This window comes from Callorhinus ursinus, unplaced genomic scaffold, assembly GCF_003265705.2.
Source record: "Callorhinus ursinus isolate GAN/ISIS: 27379988/994484 unplaced genomic scaffold, GSC_fseal_2.0 scaffold1, whole genome shotgun sequence".
In the NCBI taxonomy this organism is placed as follows: domain Eukaryota; kingdom Metazoa; phylum Chordata; class Mammalia; order Carnivora; family Otariidae; genus Callorhinus; species Callorhinus ursinus.
The window spans coordinates 103,392,124-103,412,016 of record NW_027397063.1 but is presented as its reverse complement, the minus strand read 5'-3'; the positions used below and the strand labels follow the sequence as shown (position 1 = coordinate 103,412,016).

The 19,893-nt window shown below is 34.9% G+C and overlaps 1 protein-coding gene and 1 pseudogene across 9 annotated transcripts in view; one reads left to right on the top strand and one right to left on the bottom strand.

Moving 5' to 3' along the window:
- Positions 1–19,893, top strand: part of RNF13 (ring finger protein 13) — a 158,341-nt gene that overhangs the window by 58,195 nt on the left and 80,253 nt on the right. For 6 of the 9 annotated variants that reach the window (XM_025880593.2, XM_073898627.1, XM_025880583.2 and 3 more), the window contains one exon: positions 5,494–5,619. The exons of 2 other annotated variants lie outside the window; for them this stretch is intronic. In XM_025880593.2, coding sequence (XP_025736378.1) covers positions 5,494–5,619 — 126 coding nt within the window. Of the gene's footprint in view, positions 1–45; positions 81–5,493; positions 5,620–19,893 lie in introns of those variants that run through there. One more of the 9 variants, XM_073898631.1, reaches the window with a different exon arrangement.
- On the bottom strand, positions 8,472–8,888 carry LOC112830650 (GTP-binding nuclear protein Ran-like; annotated as a pseudogene).

Genomic DNA, 19,893 nt, shown 5'->3' with positions numbered 1-19,893 from the left:
TAACCTTTAATTATTATATAACCCTCAAATTTCTGTCTTATTCAGTGCTTTCCTCAGTGATGTGCAGAAAGACATGGAAGGTATGACTATTAAATTTGCAAATGGCATGAAGCTTGGAATGGTTAAAATACTAATGTTTTGCCCTTGAGTCCTAAAAGATAGGTACTGAAAAAAGGGGAAAAATAGCTTAGTAGCAGCATCTGTCAAAAATTTGTTAAAAAAAACTGCAGTGTGTTTGCCAGAAACATCACTACATCAGCTACAGTGCATCAAAAGAAGTGTACAGTCAAGAGCAGGTTAAAGAGTGATAGTTCCTATTGTTACCTTCTTGTTGTTGATGTGTTTGATTTATTAAAATTTTTTTTTGAAATAAATTTAGACATAGAAAGGCTACAAAAAATAGTACAGAGAGTTTCCATATATTCTTTACTCAGTTTCTTTTTTTAATTTTAATTTTTTTTTAAGATTTTATTTATTCATTTGAGACACATTGATACAGAGAGAGAGAGAGCATGAGCATGGGAGAGGCAGAGGGAGAGGGAGAAGCAGGCTCCCTGCCGAGCCAGGAGCCAGATGTGGGGCTCAATCCTACGACCCTGGGATCATGACCTGAGCCGAAGGCAGACACTTAACCATCTGAACCACCCAGATGCCCCTACTCAGTTCCTTTTAATGTTAAAATTTTATATAACCATGGTGCCTTTATCAAATCTAAGAAATTAAAATTTATACAATATATTAAAGTACAGACTTCTTTCAGATTTCACAGGTTTTTCCACTAATAACTTTCTTGTATTCCAGGATCCAATCCTGGCTATCTGTTGTTATATTGGTCAGATCATTTATAGTAGTATGTTTGGGTTTTGGCCCCAAATTAAAATATTGTAAGGCTTAAGAACCAAGTCAAATGCCACTTTTTTTGTTACTGCCTCCCATAGTTTGATTTGCTCTGTTGTGTGCAGTTGTACTGCATGTTGTTTATACTTTGTTTTCTCTTATTGGATCTGTTAGTCCTTAGCCAAATAATTAATATTGGAAAGAACTCAATCTTATTCATCCTCTTACAAAGAGCCCTTAGGAAATGAGACCAGTGTATTCAGAGCATAGTGTTAAAGGAACTTAAAGTAACATGAGTAGTGGTTAAAGGACATTTTACTGTATAAGAAGAGCATAATTTCCAGCTATTTGTGAAAAAGGAATTAAATGTGTCCTGTATGTGAAAATTATGGGTAAATTTTGTCAGAATGATCTGATAAAAAATTAGGGAAAAGAGCAGTGGATATTTTTAAAATCATAGAAAGTTGTTGATATAAATAAATCCATCTGTCTCACATTAGGAAAATGTTAGCTAATAAAGTCTGATCAGTGTAACTCTTTGGTCTATGTTTGAATGTAAAAATTATGACAGAGTTTCCTTTGACATCTTCGTTGTTTGAAATACTTGTATCAGATTTTGGAATCAGCCTTAATTGCCATTTAGACTAACAATTTGGCTTGTTCATTTTTGTAAATGTTCATTCTTGTTTTTGTTGCCCATTTTGGTTTTCACCTAGTGGGGTTTTATTTTGTCTTGTCATCTTATGGAAAGTAGTATAGCATAGTGGTTGAGAACATAGATTCTGGAGTCAGACTTCCTGGTATTGCATGCCTCCCGTGTAACTTTGGGCAAGTTACCTAACCTTTTTGAGATTTAGTTTCCTCATCTTCAAAATAAGGATAGTAATACTAGTTACCTCCTTGGGTTATTGCATAGATTAACTGAATTAGAACATAGTGCCCAACACAGAGTGTTGAGTGCCATGGCTCGACAAATGTTAACTGCTTGCTGTTACTGCAATTAATTAGTTAATTTACAACCTCAGATACTAACAAAATAACTCACCTCTCTCTGTCTCTCTTGTTCTGCTTTTAACTTTTATACTCTTACAAAGGGAAAGATGTACTGCTGCCTTGCTTTCAACATTTTTGTTGACATTATAACTGCATATGCTTTTCTTAATTTTACTGGTTTTTTTTTTAAGATTTTTATTTACTTGACAGAGAGAGTTTGCACAAGCAGGGGGAGCAACAGAGGGAGAGGGAGAAGCAGACTCCCTGCTGAGCAGGGAGTCAGATGCAGGGCTCCATCCCAGAGCCCTGAGATCATGACCTGAGCTGAAGGCAGCCGCTTAACCTACTGAGCCACCCAGGCGCCCCTTAATTTTACAATTTATATAGTTTAACATTTAGTGCAGACTGAAGGGAAGGAAGGTTAAGGCTCTTTTCAGCCTGAAACAATCTTTTAAACAAAACCACTTTATCAAATTATCTACCTCCTTGTGCACTTATTAACCAGTGTAATTTATCAAAAGTAATTTTTCCATAATGTTTATTGAAATACTGAAATTACTAAAATATTGTAGTTCTAAATACCTTCTGAAGCATTAAAGCAAAATTATATTCAGTATGATTTTTATGTTTAGGTTATTTTGAATATTGCAGTTAAAAAGTAGTAACCCAAACTACTTTGGAAAGCTTGGCAGTGTTTACTAAAGCTTGATAGCCTATGATCCAGTTTGATATCCTATGGTTCTACTTTTATGTATATATTTAACAGATGTGTACATGTGTTAATGTCCATGGAATGTTTATAGCAGCACTATTTGTAATAGCTCCTAAACTAGAAATTACCCTAATGCTCATCAACAGTAGAATAAATTTTGGCATAGTCACACAATATAATACTATATAGAAATGGCAGTAAAAGATCCGCCAAGTATAGTTGCTCAGCACTAGGGCTGAATCTCACAAATACAGCGTTGAGAGAGAGAAGTCTAAAAGGCCATTTACTATGCTATATGGTTTTGTTTATGTCAAAAGTAAAATTAGGCAAAATGAAGCTGTTAGAAGTCAATGTAGTGACATTAGGGATGGGGTTTGAGGAATAGTGACCGGCAGGGAGGATGAAAGGAACTTCCAGAGTACTGTTAATGTTCTATTTCCTGATACAGGTGTGTTCAGTTTGTGAAAATTCATCAAGCTGGAAAATTATATTTTGTGTACTTTGCTTTATGTATAGTCACAAAAGTTTTCAAAAGAAATTAACATATTTATATATTGTAGGCCTGTTGCATTATACATTTGATGATATTGAGGTGCCAGTCTGGATGCATTATTTTTGTCCGGCATTCTTGTTTAAACATCAGAGAATTACAGCAACGAAGAGAGGATAGATGAGCATCTAGTTTAAGTCTCTGAGGCCTTGGTAGTTTTCTTGGGCTTCCCACATGTTGGCATAAAGTGCCCCTGTCAGAAGGTTGAGACGAGGAGGATCTTTGGTTACAGAGTAAGCATCCTTTCAATAAGAAGAGATTGGCTCTGAGAGGTGATAGTAGGCATGTGGATGGGGCTTAAGGTAGCACCTTCTTGGCCATTCTTATTCAAGGGACCAGGGAGTTGTGCCAAATTAATTAACAAAGCCCATTACACTACCTTGTAGACTTTGTGGATGATACAAAGTAAGTTTGCACTTAGTTTTAAGTGACTCACATCTCCGGGAAGGATAAGAATTAGTAAGTTGATTTAGAAAGTTATTCTTTTAGCATAGTCTACAGGAAAGATGATATTTAATAATTTAAGAACTGTTTTTTTTAAGACTTCATTCAGTGTTCTGTTAATGCAACTAGATTGTTTTATGGACTTTTAGCTTATGTTTATTTGACCCTTGTAAATATTATGTTTAAAAATAATACACATTTGTCATAACAGATATAACAAAACAGTTACTAAAAAGCAAAACCCCTTTTCCAGTTTCACTTGTAGATCTTTTTTTGTATCTGTACATACCATAAATTCATTGATGCTACAATGCATTTATTTTATTACCCTGTGTTTTAACATATCTGAAATTGGGATGTGTCTTTCAATTGCTCTCCACTAGGTGGCAATTATAATGGAGTTGACTTTGCCAGACATGGGAAATTAGGCCATAGCTGTTCATATTCTCACTTCAGTTGAGTTATATTCCTTGTTGGTACTATATGGGTTGGGTTTAATCGCTGTTACAAGTATCTTGAAAAGAACTGCACTGTGTGATTTGTCATTAAAACAAAAAGTTAGTGCACAGAAAGGCACAGAAAAGGCAGCAGGGTATAAATTTAACATGAATTGAAGCAAATATTCATGTTGGAAGGATAACCACAGTTCTGTTTCTCTGCAAAATAAAAACCAAGTGCTTTGTGGAATCAAGAAGGGGATCTATTTTATGAATAAATGAAGGTATGCTGCATTTTATTCCTGAAACATTCAAAAGCATTTCCCATTACAAGCCAATCAATGGCAGCTTAAGCAGGAGAAATTGCCATATCCTGTGGATAGGTGGTTGATGTGACCAGTTCACATACCATATAGGAGGATGCCATATTGTTAAGGCACTGTGTCATAGCTTTAATTGTTTACTTCTTACAAATTTACTGAATTTGGTGATCTTTTTATGTGTTTATTCAGTGTTTTACATCTGTTGAGATAGTCATTTGATTTTTCTTTTCTAATCTGTAAATGTAACTTTTTTTTCCTGTTAATTAACATTTTATGTAATGTATTTTCTGATGTCAAACCATCCTGTATTTCTGGGAAAGTGACTTGATTTAACTTTTTAAATTAATAGTTATTTTGCAGATATCTTTTTAATTTAGAGTGTACAGATTTACCTCATTCTTTTTAATGGCTCCGTTTTTCTGTTGTATTTTTTTTTTTTAAGATTTCATTTATTAGAGAGAGAGAGAGAGAGAGAGAGAGCACTAGGGAGAGAGAGCAAGCACGAGTAGAGGGGCAGAGGGAGAGGGAGAAGCAGGCTCCCGGCTGAGCAGGGAGCCCAACGTGGGACTTGATCCCTAGGACTCTGGGATCATGACCTGAGCCAAAGGCAGATGCTTAATGGACTGAGCCACACAGGCACCCTATTGAATCTTTTTTTAAATGGCCGCCGTATTGATGTGTATGATTTCCAGCTTTTGCTATTAAAAACAATGTAGCAGGGAACATTTTTCTATATCTTTACATACTCAGGCTGATATTTCTTTAGAACAAATACCTAGAAATGTTGTGCATTTTCATTGTTTGATAACGCGAAAGTAATGTAAAAGTTAATTTTTAAGAAGTATTTACTTGGTTTAGAAATGTCAGTGATCATCGGAAAATATACCAACATGCTAACAGTGGTTTGTCTTTTGGGTGATGGGCTTATGTGTGATTAAAAACAAAAACAAAAACAAAAACAAACTTTAATGGGAGAATTGGAATGAACTTTAAAAAACTAAGTGCTTATGAAATCAAATACTACTTTAGAAGTCCTGGGATTGTTAGCATTTGGAGGGTAGGAACTGTCATAGCTCCCAGATAATTCATCTAGCATAATGCAAAATACATGAAGCAAATTTAAAAGATGTAGAAGTAAGTTGAATTGATTTTTTGAGTTTGACGGAGAAAAAAAACTTCTTGCCAATTCTTTTTCAGGGTTTTTTGATTAACTCAAAACCGGAGAATGCCTGTGAACCCATAGTGCCTCCACCACTAAAAGATAATTCATCTGGCACTTTCATCGTGTTAATTAGAAGACTTGATTGTAATTTTGATGTAAAGGTAATGTTTCCTTTTTTCCTTTTTTTTTAAACTGTTTTTTTAGTTTATCTACCTTAAATTCTCCCTTGTTTCAGAAAGGCTTTAAGAAGGTTTATACAGTTTATCCAGATTAAAAAAAGAAGGTGAGGACGAAAGGAAAATGGGAAGTTGGTGAAGGCAAGCAAGAGAGGAGCAGGTTTATTTAAGTTTTATTCATCTGCTACAAAATTGACTCTAAGCTTTTAGCAGCCAGTACAAAAAGGAGGACAGCTCATGGTTCATAGTTTTTACAAGATTGTAAACAAATTGACAAGGATAAAAATGATTGCTCTTGGTTCTAAAAATTTTCAGGTGGTTGTTGGGAATCTTGAACTGTGGTTTAATAGTAGAATATTGCTTGATCTAATCTATGAATGGAAACATGAACCTTCAGTTTTATGCCTTTACTCTTCCATGACCAATACTACACATATATTTATGTTGACATTGGGATTTCTCTTTTCCAATAAGCTAACTCTGTCACCTGTACAAAGTTTGTCTCCTGGTGTGGGTTAGGTCAGATAGTAAAACAAAGTTTGCCATAGGACTTCCCTCACTATCATCAGTGCTGTTCTAAAGGTGTGGTTTTTTGATACTTTTAATACTGTCTTTACAAATCTGGTTTTGGATGGTCTTGGCCGAAGAGCCACATTGAGGCCTGTATAAAATAAGCCTTGATGTTACTTTTACTGAACTACCTCAGACTTGAGTGTCATGTAGTTTCTTGCATGTATGTTAGAGAATAGACATGGAATATTACTTCATGGACTTGACATAGCTTTATCTTAGATGATTTGTTCAGTAGGAACAGACCCCTGTTGTGCCTGAATTTTTGTCTCTGCTCCTTGCATTTCATGTCAAGAAATGACACTTCCATAATAAACTTATTAAAGGAATAAAATAATAACTGAAAAAGCATTTGGAAATGTAGAGCACTTTGTAAATGATAGGTGTTGTTACTGTTGTATATCATTTCCAAATCCTAAACTCTTAGTTGCCTTTAAATGGGAAATAAATTAGAGCTGGAAGTCAAATGTAGATTTCCTGCTCTTCAGAATTATATGTCTTTTTTATAGTAGTTTGAATTTAAGCCATTTTAAGATTTGATCCAGAACTAAACTGTAATAATTGCAGATTGTTTCAACAAAAAGGAAACATTATTGTAATATTTCATTAATTTCCTGCTGCTAAGAAATTAAAAGTAAACTAAAATTTGCTGATTCTAAGGTTTATTGCATTATTATGCTATGTAATTTTTGGCTCAGTCCAGTCTTTATTAACTAGAAACTACAATACTTTTTTTTTTTTTTAATAACTTTCTTCTTTGGGGATCGAAGTTGGGTCACTGCAAAATTTAAGGAAATACCGTCATTGAATGTTTATTTTTGATGGTGAAAACACAACTCTGGAATGAATAGGTAGGCTTATTGGTCCTCCTGTCCCTTTAGTGGATCCTCATCATGAGTCTGAGTGCTTCTAATAGAGTTTTATGATTAGCTGTACTCCAGCTCATCTCTTCCTAGTTCCTGCCTTGAATTTTATGCTGCAGCCATTCCACCTCCTTGAAGTCTCTCAGCTTGTTGTAACAATGCTGACTATACCTTTGTGCCTTTATATATACTATTTCCTCTGTCCAAGATGACATTTAAGTGCTAGCTGAGGATATTATCTTTTTGGGAAGCCTAACTTTTTTTCTGGCCTGATAGAATGAATCATTCCAGCTCAATTTGCCACTTTTCCACTTTGTAAATATCTCCTTTACCCTTTATCACATTATTATTATTTATTATATATATATTTCACTTGTGAACTGTGTTTAGAGTTCATGTTTTAATTATAGTTATTACCTAATTTGTATCATAGTGCATAGTAGAAGAGCAATAAAGGTTTGTTAAATCAAGCTATGTAGTGTAGTAGTAACCTTCTACTTATGTGTATAATGCATTTTTAAAAACATGTACATGTAAAAATGTTTAAATTGAGGATTCTCATCTTAGAAAGAAAAATGTTAGAAATTTTCTCGTTATACCTCACCATGTAGATACAGTTTTAATGAATATGGTTCCACTCTGTTGTACATGTTTTTAAACTCTGCTATCTTTCCTTCACAAATTAACAACAGAGTAGCCATTTAAGGCTAAAGATTCCTTACTCATGTTTTTCCTAATGGTTTCTGTCTTGCCTCAGTTGTGTTAAAAATATGAGACCTCAGTTTACAGGGAAGACACATTAATTTTAATTAAGGCCTGGAATACTGCATACTGCATACTTTTGAATCCCTTTTTTTTTTTTTCATTTGAAATACAGCTTTATTCTGATTCTAAACTAAAAAGAAAGGGAATGACAGCGACAAATTAGATTTTACCAGTGGATATTGTGATGTGACTATAGCAGTCTTTTATTTGAAACTCAGGAAGGAAACAGTTGCATTCCAAAACAGCCAAATATGCAGGTCCAAAAAATGAAGGTACTTTTTAAACAGCCACATTTGCTTCGAAGCCCATTCATCTCCTTCAGCATCCCAAAGATTAAGCACAAGTCCTGCTCAGCTATATAATAAAGTGGCAAGCATGCTGGACTTTTGGGGGCGCCTGGGTGGCACAATCAGTTAAGCATCCAACTCTTGGTTTTGGCTCAAGTTATGATCTCAGAGATCAAGCCCCATGTCAGGCTTCTTGTTCAGCATAAGATCTGCTCCAGATTTTCTCTCTCTCCCTCTGCGCCCCCCTGCCCCATACTCTCTCCCAGTCTCTCTCTCAAATAAATAAATCTTAAAAACAAAACAAATAAAAAAAAAAACCCAAACAAACTAGACTTCTTGACACTGCACTTTCTCACAGGTCATCATCCTCATCCAGGCGAGCAGTTGTCTAAGCAACCTCTAGATCATGCTTATACTGTGTTGCCAAAGCTCAGTCCCTGACAGCCTCTGGTGGGGCAAGAGCAGCCATGGCGACAAACTCCAGGGTAGGGTCTCCAGTTAGTTTTCTAGCAGACCACTAGAAGGGCTTTCCAAAGTTGTAGTTACTTTTTTGGCAGAAATGTCATAGTACTAAAGGTTCTTCTTTCAGTGGAAGACAAAAGATTTTGCCTTAACTCTCTTGTTCTTAACATCTACTTTGCTGGCACACAGCACTGTGGGGATGTTCTCACGTACTTGTCCCTGATCTCTGTGTCAGGCACATTCTTATAAGTAACCCTTGATGTTACATCAAACATTATAATGGCACGCTGGGCTTGGATATAATAACCATCCCTCAGCCCACCAAGTTTCTTTTGACCAGCCATATCCCATACATTGAACTTTAATAGGTCCTCTGTTGGTATGGAGCACAAGGGAATGGACCTTAACATCCAAGGTGGCTATGTACTTCTCAAGGTCACCAGTCAGATGATGTTTCACAAACATAGTTTTTCTAGTACCACAATCGCGAACCAATACAAGTATGAATTGGACTTGGGATTCTCCTTGGGCAGCTATCATGCTGTTGCTTCCAGAAGTGTCTCTGGTCTGTCTGACTAAACTGAATCCCATTTTTATTGTTTATTAGCTGTGTGACCTCAGGAAAGTTATTTTACCCGTGTGCCTCAACTTCTTTATCTGTAAAATAGGAATTGTTATGTTCCCTACATCATAGAATTGTTGTGAGGGTCAAATGAAATAATCAATGTTAAATGCTTATCAAACAGTGCCTTGCACACAGTAAGTAAGTAGCAGGTAATAGCCATTGATGTTTTACACTTCTTACCAGTGGTGTAAAATAGAGTAAGAATAAAGATGGCAAAGATGCTTACTTGTATTAGGCCTAGAAGTTTCTTATAATCTGCTGTTTGCAAGCTGGAGAACCAGGAAGGCCAGTGGTATAATTCAGTGTGAGTCCCAAGGCCTCAGAACCAAGGGAGCTAATGGTTTGGAGTCAAAAGGTCCAAGAATCGAGAGCTTTGATGTCTGAGGGCAGGAGAGGTGGATATCAGCAAGAGAGAGGGAATTTGCCTTCCCTTTACCTTTCCATCTATTTGGGCCCTCAACAAATTGGATGATGCCCACCCACATTGATAAGAGTGGTAGATGTTTTTTTTAGTCTATTGAATCAAATGCCAATCTCTTTCAGAAACCCCTTCACAGACACACTCCAAAATACTGCTTTACCAGCTCTCTGGAATCTCTTATCCTAGCCTAGTTGACACATACAACTAACCATCACATGGACCTTTCAGAAACTAAATTATTAACTGATAAGTCACACTATGATGCAATAACTCAGTGACAGTTGAGTGTGAAATTTTTATTGTGGTTTATAAAGGACAGTTCAGTCATGCCAGCATGTAATGTATAAAATATAAGTTTCATGAATACACAAGAGTAAGAAGTATGGATCACCTATCAAGGTAGTATGAAATAAGGATAAATTTATCATAGTTACTGGAAAAACAACTGGAATCTCATCCCAAAGAGCATTTCTTTTTCTAAGGGTAGTCATTGGTTGATAGACTGTTAGCTTTATTAGCTATAATCTTCAGATCAAAAACCTATGCCTCTATTTTCTGGGCTTCCAAATTGATGATTATATATAGTTTTTTATTAGGTATGTTATAGAACCTAATCACTTAGAATGTATGTTATAGTACTTTTCTGAATTGAAAATAAATAGCTCTTGGGGCGCCTGGGTGGCTCAGTCATTAAGTGTCTCCCTTCAGTTCAGGTCATGATCCCAGGGTGCTGGGATCGAGTCCCGCATTGGGCTTCCTGCTCCCTGGGGAGCCTGCTTCTCCCTGTTCTGCTCCCCCTGCTTGTGTTCCCTCTCTCTTTGTGTCTCTCTGTCAAATAAATAAATAAAATCTTTAAAGAAAATAGCTCTTTGTATAAAATAGGGGTTCATTCATAATATATCTACAATTCTGTATGAATGCATTGACTTAAGAAACTAGTTAAAAAAATAACTTTCTTATTACAATGTACCGTCCCGGGACCAAGTACTAGAAATGTTTTATTCAGCCCTATACAGAATGCTGCAGTTGATAGTAATTGCAAGGTTATATTTTGTCATGCCTCCTATTAAAAATGATACCCATATTATCTCAGACAGATGAAAATCAGCTAGTTGTATTTTACAAAGCTTTCCTTGAAGAAAGGAACCCTTGCCATTGTGGAGAGCAGAAGGGAAAAGAAGTAAAATTTCATCAGGATCTTTCAGTAATTGTGGTGGCGGTAATCTTGGTGATGGGGTGGGTATTTCAGGGTTTACTTTTTGAAATTCTTTAGATTTTTTTTTAAGATGAGTGTTGTCCTATAATTGAAGAAACCTAGACTTCTCTTATTTCTTCCTTAGAAGTCAATGATGAAGTGAAGTTGTGTTCTACAATAAAGAAAATGGCACACTTTTTCTGTACAAACTATCCCAAATGCTTTCTGACTCAGATAGCCAATAAGATAGGAGAAATGCAATTAGCAATTTTTGGAAGGTAGGAAATTGCACTGTTTGTAACATTCTAAGTTAAAGAGAGCACTGTTTTAATTTTTTGTCTTCTGTTGAGAGAAGCCCATCTGAGCCCTTTAATTTATCTTGCTCTAAAGAAATGTGGCAAAACCCATACTCAGAATTAGTTTTTGGATATATAGGATGTCCAGAAGGCTAGTAAGAACTGTTGATTATCTGCCAGTTGCTTATTCTGAAAAGTCACTTTTATTCACACTGACAAAAACTCTATCCTCTGAAAAATGCAGTTCTTTAGAGGAAAAGCTAAAAAATGTTGTTTTGTTTATCTTTGTACAATGCTGTTCTTTACTGTGACAAAATGTAATTGTTTGGGAATGCCAGTTTTTGGTGAGTATTTGAAGTTAAAAAACATTGCTGGCTCTGATAAAGGTGTTATTAAATTTTTTAATTAGAAAAATATAATCTCCTGAGGCAGTTTTCAGAAGACTTTAATTGGCATCCCAGTGGGAAATAGGAATTTTTCCCTTAATTTTGTAAAAATAACTGGTTATTTCAAGAACACTAAAATCACTTAAAATAGAACTTTTCAGAACTACACAAATTTCTGTGTTTATAACCAAATAAAGGTTAGTTATCAGAAGTCTGTTCATTGCTATTGCCATCCAAGATATTTTCATCATATGCTTTTAATACTAAGTCAACAATTTCTTCAAATAGTCCTTTTATTTTAATTAAACTTTAGGGAAGCTTAGTAAACAGATATGGTGCACTGTATGTACTTCTGAATTTTATTACCATTTTATGCTCTAATGATTATTTTTGAATGATGCAGCTGCAAAGTCATATAGGCCAGTTATCAAGAAGCTGAAAGGACTTAGATATTATTCCTTCTACCTTTTGTTTTTGTTTTTTCCTGACATGGATGGAATTACATTTGGATTGTAAATGATAAGGAATACGTTGGTACTCATTTTCTGTTGGAATGTGACTTTTATAAAACTTAGCTGGCATACAAACCCCCTTTACCTGACTTATGCCTTTCTCTCAAGTCACATCTGTACTTTGCCTGCCCTCTCACCTTGACCTTCAAGAGTTTTACAAGTCTGCATATGCATTGAGCAGTGTCCCCCTTTCCATCTGATTTTTACCATGTTCTTCATCTGGACAGCCTGACCTTCTTTTAGCTCTAAGATGAAGTAATTTGAAACCCTTCCTGATTTTTCTCCAAGTTGAATAGGTCACTTCTTCTTTAATATATTACTTAATCCCATTTAATCACTTTTTCTTTTATATATTCTTTAATCTCTGTGAGAAAAAGATAATGTTTTAGATTCTATAGTTTTAGTGTCTGATACATTGTGTGGCACTTGGTGTATGCTCAGTATTTGCTGAGTGAACTAATTTAGAAAACTTTAAGGACTTACAATTACATTTAACTGGACTAAGGAATAAACAGTATTATTGGAACCTTCTATTGGCTCCATGTTCACTTCACTTAATGTTCTTGGAAGTATTTCTAAATCAAATACTCATTTATCCCATAAACATTTTTCTTTAGGTCCCAATGTTTTATGAAAAAATTTAGAAATTACCATAAACATTTTTGGGTTATTTGGATGATCTTATAATAAACATACTAATTTTTAAATGAAATTTTCATCATGTTATAAAATAGTCCTCCAGTTTTCCTTTCTAGTTTTACCTTTTATTATCCTCTTTTAGGCCTCTAGGCTGATATATGATATGGGATTGCCAGGATTTCACTTTTATTTCAGTAGTACCAAGAAAGTAGATATGACCTTGACTAGAAACTAAACTGAAAATTATCTCAAAGTTGCTTAATATCATTATTTAATTTTTCCTACTCTTTTCTATATTCCTACAAAGTAATTTATAGCATTTGTTATTAATCTACTTCAGAATCATGTTTAAAAGATTCTACAAAAGGAATTATTTTCAAAGATACCTGGGGGATGGAAACATTTCTACCCACATATGATTCAAACAGCTTTGTGCTACCAGCTCATTAATTTATTCATTTATATCTGCATTTTAATAATTAGGTTCCTAGGGACTCCTGGCTGGCTCAGTTGATAGAGCATGTGACTCTTGATCTCAGGGTTGTGAGTTCAAGCCCCACATTGGGCATGGAGCCTAATGAAAAAAAAAATTAGTTTCCTTTATACACATTTATGTTTCCTTTTTAATGTTTATGCAATAGTAAAATGATAAAATACTCTTCTTTTACCAGGGCAGTAATATTCATCAAAAGAAACCTAAAAAATAGTAAATTACATGTACTTTACCCTAACCTAATGAAATGTGTAATGCCCATGACTTTATTTACATATCTCATCCCCACACATTCTTTTGCTTCAAAATCAAGATGTTCAGATTACTCAGATACACTATAAATGAAGGATGTCTGAGAGGGAGAAAAGATAGGATCTAAAGGAAGAGGAAAAGTTGGATTATATCATTGAACTTCTATGAATGAAAGAGAAATGTTAGTAGACCTAGTACCATCTTCTGTGGAATAGCTTTTCCCAACATGGCCTGTAGTGATCCCAAAATAACACGGGGGAGAGAATGGTATTGGAATGGGATTTAATTTTGATAGGATTATTTGCTATAGTTATGGATCTTATTTCAACCATTGATTGTTCCCTGCTATAACATTTATAGGAATTTTTATCCTGTAGGTAGAATTAACAGTTTTTACGTTGACATCTGAATCTACTGGTGCTGCTCCATTCTCATCTGCATTGCTTTGATCGTTTGAGAAAGAGATTCTACTTAGATTCTTTTTCTTCCTTAGACAAAAAAGGAAGATCATAGGCAGGTTTTGAGAACTGTCTTTATTCTCTTAAGTCTCCCATTAATTTCTTTTTTTTTTTTTTTTTCATTTCTTTCCCTTTTAAGGAAAACTTTTTCTTCTGTGTTAGACATCTAGGCTGGGAAAAGGGTAGTTTGTGCTAGGCTGATGGTTGAGTTACTGTGGCTTTGTGTTGGCAATTCTGAAAGAAAAGAAAACCAGTTTTCCAGAGAATTTTTTCAGTTGGCATTTGGAAGCAGAGTTAGACCACATTTTCTGCAGAAGATCCATAGAAGTCCCATAGAGCTTGGACTATAAAGTGAAGCTCCAGTTTTTTTCAGATTCTGCTAGGACCGCCACTACCCAGTATATAGCCAGTATGGTCAGAAGAGGCTAGGTTCCAGAACCACCCAGGATCTGTTATATATGGTTTTCTTTTTTGTTTTGACTTTTTACCTTTTTGTGTTTTGAAACCGGCATACACTAAAAGTATCCATAATGTGTGTATATACAATCTAATACTATGCAAGTTTAAGAGACCTGTCACTAATGTTCATTAGTTAATATTAATTAATCAAATTCCATTTAAGTCTCCATTAGGTAATTTTTTTCTTTTAAGTTTTATTCTAATTACAGATCATATTAAACTAGTATTAATATATGATCTTCATGAGGGAGCTTCCTATTTAGAATATTTTTATAGAAATTTCAAATGTTTCAATAGAGTGATGTTAAGTGTATCACAAAGTGATTGCTTGTTAAAGCTGCTCATTTTCTGTCTTATATTTGAAAAAGTTTGTGATGAAAAAAATTCTTTGCTGAGGTCAGACCAAACCCCAAAAGTACTGTGCATTTCCTTTTTCTTTACAGTAGATTCTCTTTTTATATATTATTATTTTATTTCTCCCTAGCTTGATTCTAGCCTTAAAACCCGTGGGTACTTTCTCACGTCAGCTACTTGGGAGTAGAACTTACGTTTTATGAAGTTCTGTGTACTGAGGTTTTCAGTACAGTGCTTGGAGCACCAAAATGAATGAGTGTATGCTCAGAGTTCTGCCACTGGGTGGTGGTGAGCATCAGAATGCTCCTTGTAATTGTTTCCTCAGTTACATTTCAAGTGTAGTACAAGTTTGTCAGTACTTGGGAATTCTTGGTTGGCTCATAGTAAGTGCAGAATTACCTTTTTGTTACACAAAAAGTTCTTTCAACCTTATTTACAGTGGTAGGTGGGTTGAAATGGAGCTTCTCATTCTCATTAGGATGAGAAATAATTAAGATTTGATTAGAATATGAGTCCCTGTAGTATCAAAAATACGAATTTTGATAATTTTCATTTTAACATGCAGTTTAATATGCATATGTAACTAGAGAATAATTTATGGGTATGTCTATTAAACTTAAATTGCAATTCTAAAAATTTATTTAGGGAACTTTTAACTAATGTGGTTAATTCTAACTGGTAAAGTTCATTACAAAGGTTTTTTTTTTTTTAAAGGCCTCTTCAAACTAGTGGCAGTATTAGAAATAGCTGCAGATAAAGGTTTATTTGGGTTTTCTTAAAGTCTCTAAGAAAAAAAGGATTATTTTTAGTTTCAATTTATTGTACTAATCATTTCCAAGATAAAATATAAAAAGTTCATTGGAAAGAGCCACATTTAGAGACCTATAAGCTAAAGACTTTGACTTTGTGATGGTGTGTTGCAGAATATTAATTGGCTTCAATGAAAAGCACAATTTTCTTTCCTGATTGCAGACAATCTATAGAACATTAAGAACTCATTATATAAATAGGTTTTCAACTTTTTTGACTGTAAGAAAGTACAGCCAAATCCACAAGAAGAAATTTATCTTTATTCATGCCCCAATACATATACAACACATAGCCTATAATAAAGTTTGATGAAATAGTATTCAGCAATACCACCTATAATATTCTGGTATATGAAATTTTTCTTTATTAAAAAATAAAGTTCATCCAGGTCCACTAAATTATTTTACTATCTACAATTTTTTACTACTTTCAGTATTTAAAAATTGCTTTCCCATGTACCAAAACAAAGATTGACTTTAAAATGCTGCCACTGGAATGTAACCTAAAATTTTTAATTTTAAAGGTTCCCAAGGGTTCTAGCTTCTGTTTTCTGCTATACTTGAAACAAGTAAGTATGGCTTTGCATACAAACACAGGTTTTTACCAGCCCTACCAAAAATATTTTCTAATTAAATAAATTCAACTTCTCTCCAAGCCTAAATAAACATATGACATTTGCCAAAAGGTCAACACTCTTAAAATATAATCTTAATAAGAGAGGAAACATGCCTTTGTATCACGATAATAAATGTCACAAAGTTTCAGCATTAAAACCACATACTTTGCTTGACAATTTCTTAGAACTTTTATGTACTTATTTATTTATTTATTTTTTAAGAGTTGAATTCTTACCAGGTTTACTTCTTTGTTTATCTACCACAGAAAAGAGGTAAGATTGGAGGAAGGCTGGAATGACTACTAGTTTAGCCTACTACTAGTGAATACAGAGAGAGGAAGTGACATTTAACACTTAACATTAAGGAGAAAAACCAGCTAGGGTCTGGTAAAGCCTATTCATCATGATCCCCCAAGTCACTGGAAAAGGTCAAATCATATTTGGTACCTTTTACTGAGAAAGCTGGGAAAATGCAAAATATTTTAGGAACATTTTTATCCACAGTGACTGAAGTAAAATTTTTGGCATGTTTTCAGGGGGAACTAAGCAACAGATGTATGGAACTTTTATTTTTGTGGCATATGTCTTACTGGGTAGGGCTGGTCAGACCATTACCTTAGTTGTAATTTAGTTTGATTAAACAAGTGTTTATGTGAGAGAGCTTCCTCTAGGCTTGAGATATATACAAATAAGGTAGTTCCTTTCCTTAAGGAGCATAAAATAATTGTGTCCGGAGTACTCTAAATGTTATTTTATCATCTTTGTTTTTCAAGACGATAACAGGCTTAGTTTTCTGATAATTAATGTTTTTACCAAGATGTTCTTTATTAGGATGGGGAATTTCCCTTCTATTTCTAATTTTTTAATTCAGTGATATCATTTTAATATCAATGATATCAAACAATATCATCGAAAAATGTGGTCATTACATTTTCAAGGCCTGCCCCATGCCAGCACTGAAGTGTTTACCAAAAAATCAAGAGACACAGTTCCAGCTATCATTATTAAGTATAATGGCTACGTTAGGAATCGGTGTTTCATAGATTGTAGCATTATCTCCACATTTCTCATAGGGGAGCAGTGAAGAAACCCTACCTGAAGTAGTGCCTATAGGACCTGTTGAATTCTAATAATATCTGCAAATCCGTGAACTAGGAAATCTCTTCTAGGAAACTTAAAACACGTGTTGGAGCATGAGATAAGTTTAGCTAGCAAGCTGTGGCCAATAACTTCTTTCTTATTACCAATAAAAGAAGCAAACTCTAGCTCCTTTGCATTTTTCTGTGTATTGTCTCTAAACAGATAGGTCCCTTAATTCATATGTACTTATCCTGATCATCCTCCCTGTAGTGAAATTGAATGAAGGGTGGTGATGCTTCCAATTGAATTTGTGCTTACCTGCTCTTAAAAGTCTGCAGCTTTTAAGGCAGTACACCAGGGGCGCCTGGGTGACTCAGTTGGTTGGGCGTCTGCCTTCGGCTCAGGTCATGATCCCAGGGTCCTGGGATCGAGCCCCGCATCGGGCTCCCTGCTCTGCGGGAGGCCTGGTTCTCCCTCTCCCACTCCTCCTGCTTGTGTTCTCTCTCTCGCTGTGTCTCTCTCTGTTGAATAAATAAATAAAATCTTAAAAAAAAAATAAAATACAAAATAAAAATAAATAAAAGGCAGTACACCAATAGCTAGAGTTCTTGGTGCAACAATTTATATCCTGTCTAGTGAACCAAAGTCACTAAATTCTTGAACTTTGATACTAAGTAGTCATTAAGGATCCCATATTTGGAGGATGGCCTCTTTTACCATGCAACTTTGGACTTACCCTGCTCTCCTAAGAGCTGGGTGGTAAGGACAGGAGAGTTTGGAGGTAGACCAAGCTTTGGACCTTGCTAGATGAACTTCTGTGGCTAACTATACATAATTTTATCTTCTGGTAGTCTAAGCTGCATTCAGTAGCCAGACTATCTCCTGGACCTTTGGCATGCTCTCATAATAGTACTCAGAGCATATGGGTAAATACAAAGGCCTGACCACCTTTTAAATTTCTTAAACTGTTTAAAATAAACTGATATCCTTTGGAACTGGCTGAGGAACAGGTCAGTAGCCTTTACTTCAGAAAAAGAAAAAAAGAAATAGAAAAAAAAAGCCTTCATTGAGACTAGTTAAGATTTTTATGCTACCATAAGATAGGTTGCAAAATAAAATTAAAAATATGAAATAATAGAGGTGAAGGGGGAAGCACATAATCTCAGAGGCCTCTAATGGTCATCTAACAAAGTCTTTATGAAAAGAAGGTAATAGCAACTTTTAATTCTTAGATACTTTCTGCAGATGAAGAGAGCTGAGGAAATAAACTGTTAGCATTAAAACAAAGCAGAAACTCTTACTCTAGCCAAGTGGTGGTGAGGTAGACTTCTCAGACACATGCCCTTATTAGTTAGTGTCATAATGGATGTCCATCTGCACTCTCTTTGTCTAGTAGTACTGAACTCACTGATAGTATCTGTCAGAGGCCTAACTGAGAGAAGAATTTTTTATGGAATTTGTCTTTTTTTTTTTTCCAAGATTTTATTTATTTATTTGACAGAGAGCGACACAGTGAGAGAGGCAACACAAGCAGGGGGAGTGGGAGAGGGAGAGGGAGAAGCAGGCCTCCCGTGGAGCAGGGAGCCTGATGTGGGGCTCGATCTCAGGACTGCAGGATCATGACCTGAGCCAAAGGCAGACGCTTAATGACTGAGCCACCTAGGCGCCCCTGGAATTTGTCATTTTTGCAGTCTTAACTGAATAGTCTAAAATCCATCCCTGCATCAGGGCAGATCTTTAGAAAGCTGAGGACATGGATCAAATAAAATTGGTCCCCATCAAATTGTTTGACTCAGATGAACTTGGCACGATTCCATCATATTGTATTAAGAAATTCCATAAGAAGCAGCCCTACTCCATTGTATTTATCTTAATGTAGCTGACATTTTAAAAATTATTTGTCTTACTAGAAGAGTCCAAAGATATATTTACAACTTATTTTTATCTTGCTTTAGTATGTATGTTTGCACTAGAATCGTTTCACTTGTTCTCATTACTAGAATAATCATCAAAATGAATTCTAAACAGTTAAATCAGGTAGCAGATACCTTCAAGAAAGCTAAACCCCATCATTCAGCCAGCCAGCAGGTTTTTCTGAGCACTGTTCATGTCCGTATTTGCCACCAATATGCCTACTTGGTAAGGAGTCTCTTCAATCTTTTGCCTATTTTTTTATTGGGTTGTTTTCTTATTAATAAATTTTTAAAGTCCTTGATATATTCTGGAATATAAGTCCTTTATCAGATATGCATGGTGCAAACATTGTCTTCTAGCCCATGACTTGTTTATTCTTAACAGTGTCGTTCAAAGAGAAGACATTCTTAATTTTGATGAAAACCTATTATTATTTTTTTTTATGAATTGTGCTTTTGATGTTGTAGAAAAGAAACATTTGCCTTCCTAAGGTCACAAAGATTTCTCCTTATATTTTCTTTAGAAATTTCGTAGTGCTAATGTTTTAAATTTAGGTCTAAGTGGTTCATTTTTAGTTAGTATTTGAATTTGGTGCAAGGGTTGCATCAATATTCTTTTTTATTTTTTTGCATATGGGTATCTGATTGTTCCAGCACAATTTGTTGAAGATTATCCTTCCTTCCTTCCTTCCTTCCTTCCTTCCTTCCTTCCTTCCTTCCTTTTTCTTTCTTCCTTCCTTCCTTTCTTTCTTTCTTTCTTTCTTTCTTTCTTTTTCTTTCTTTCTTTCTTTCTTTTTCTCTTT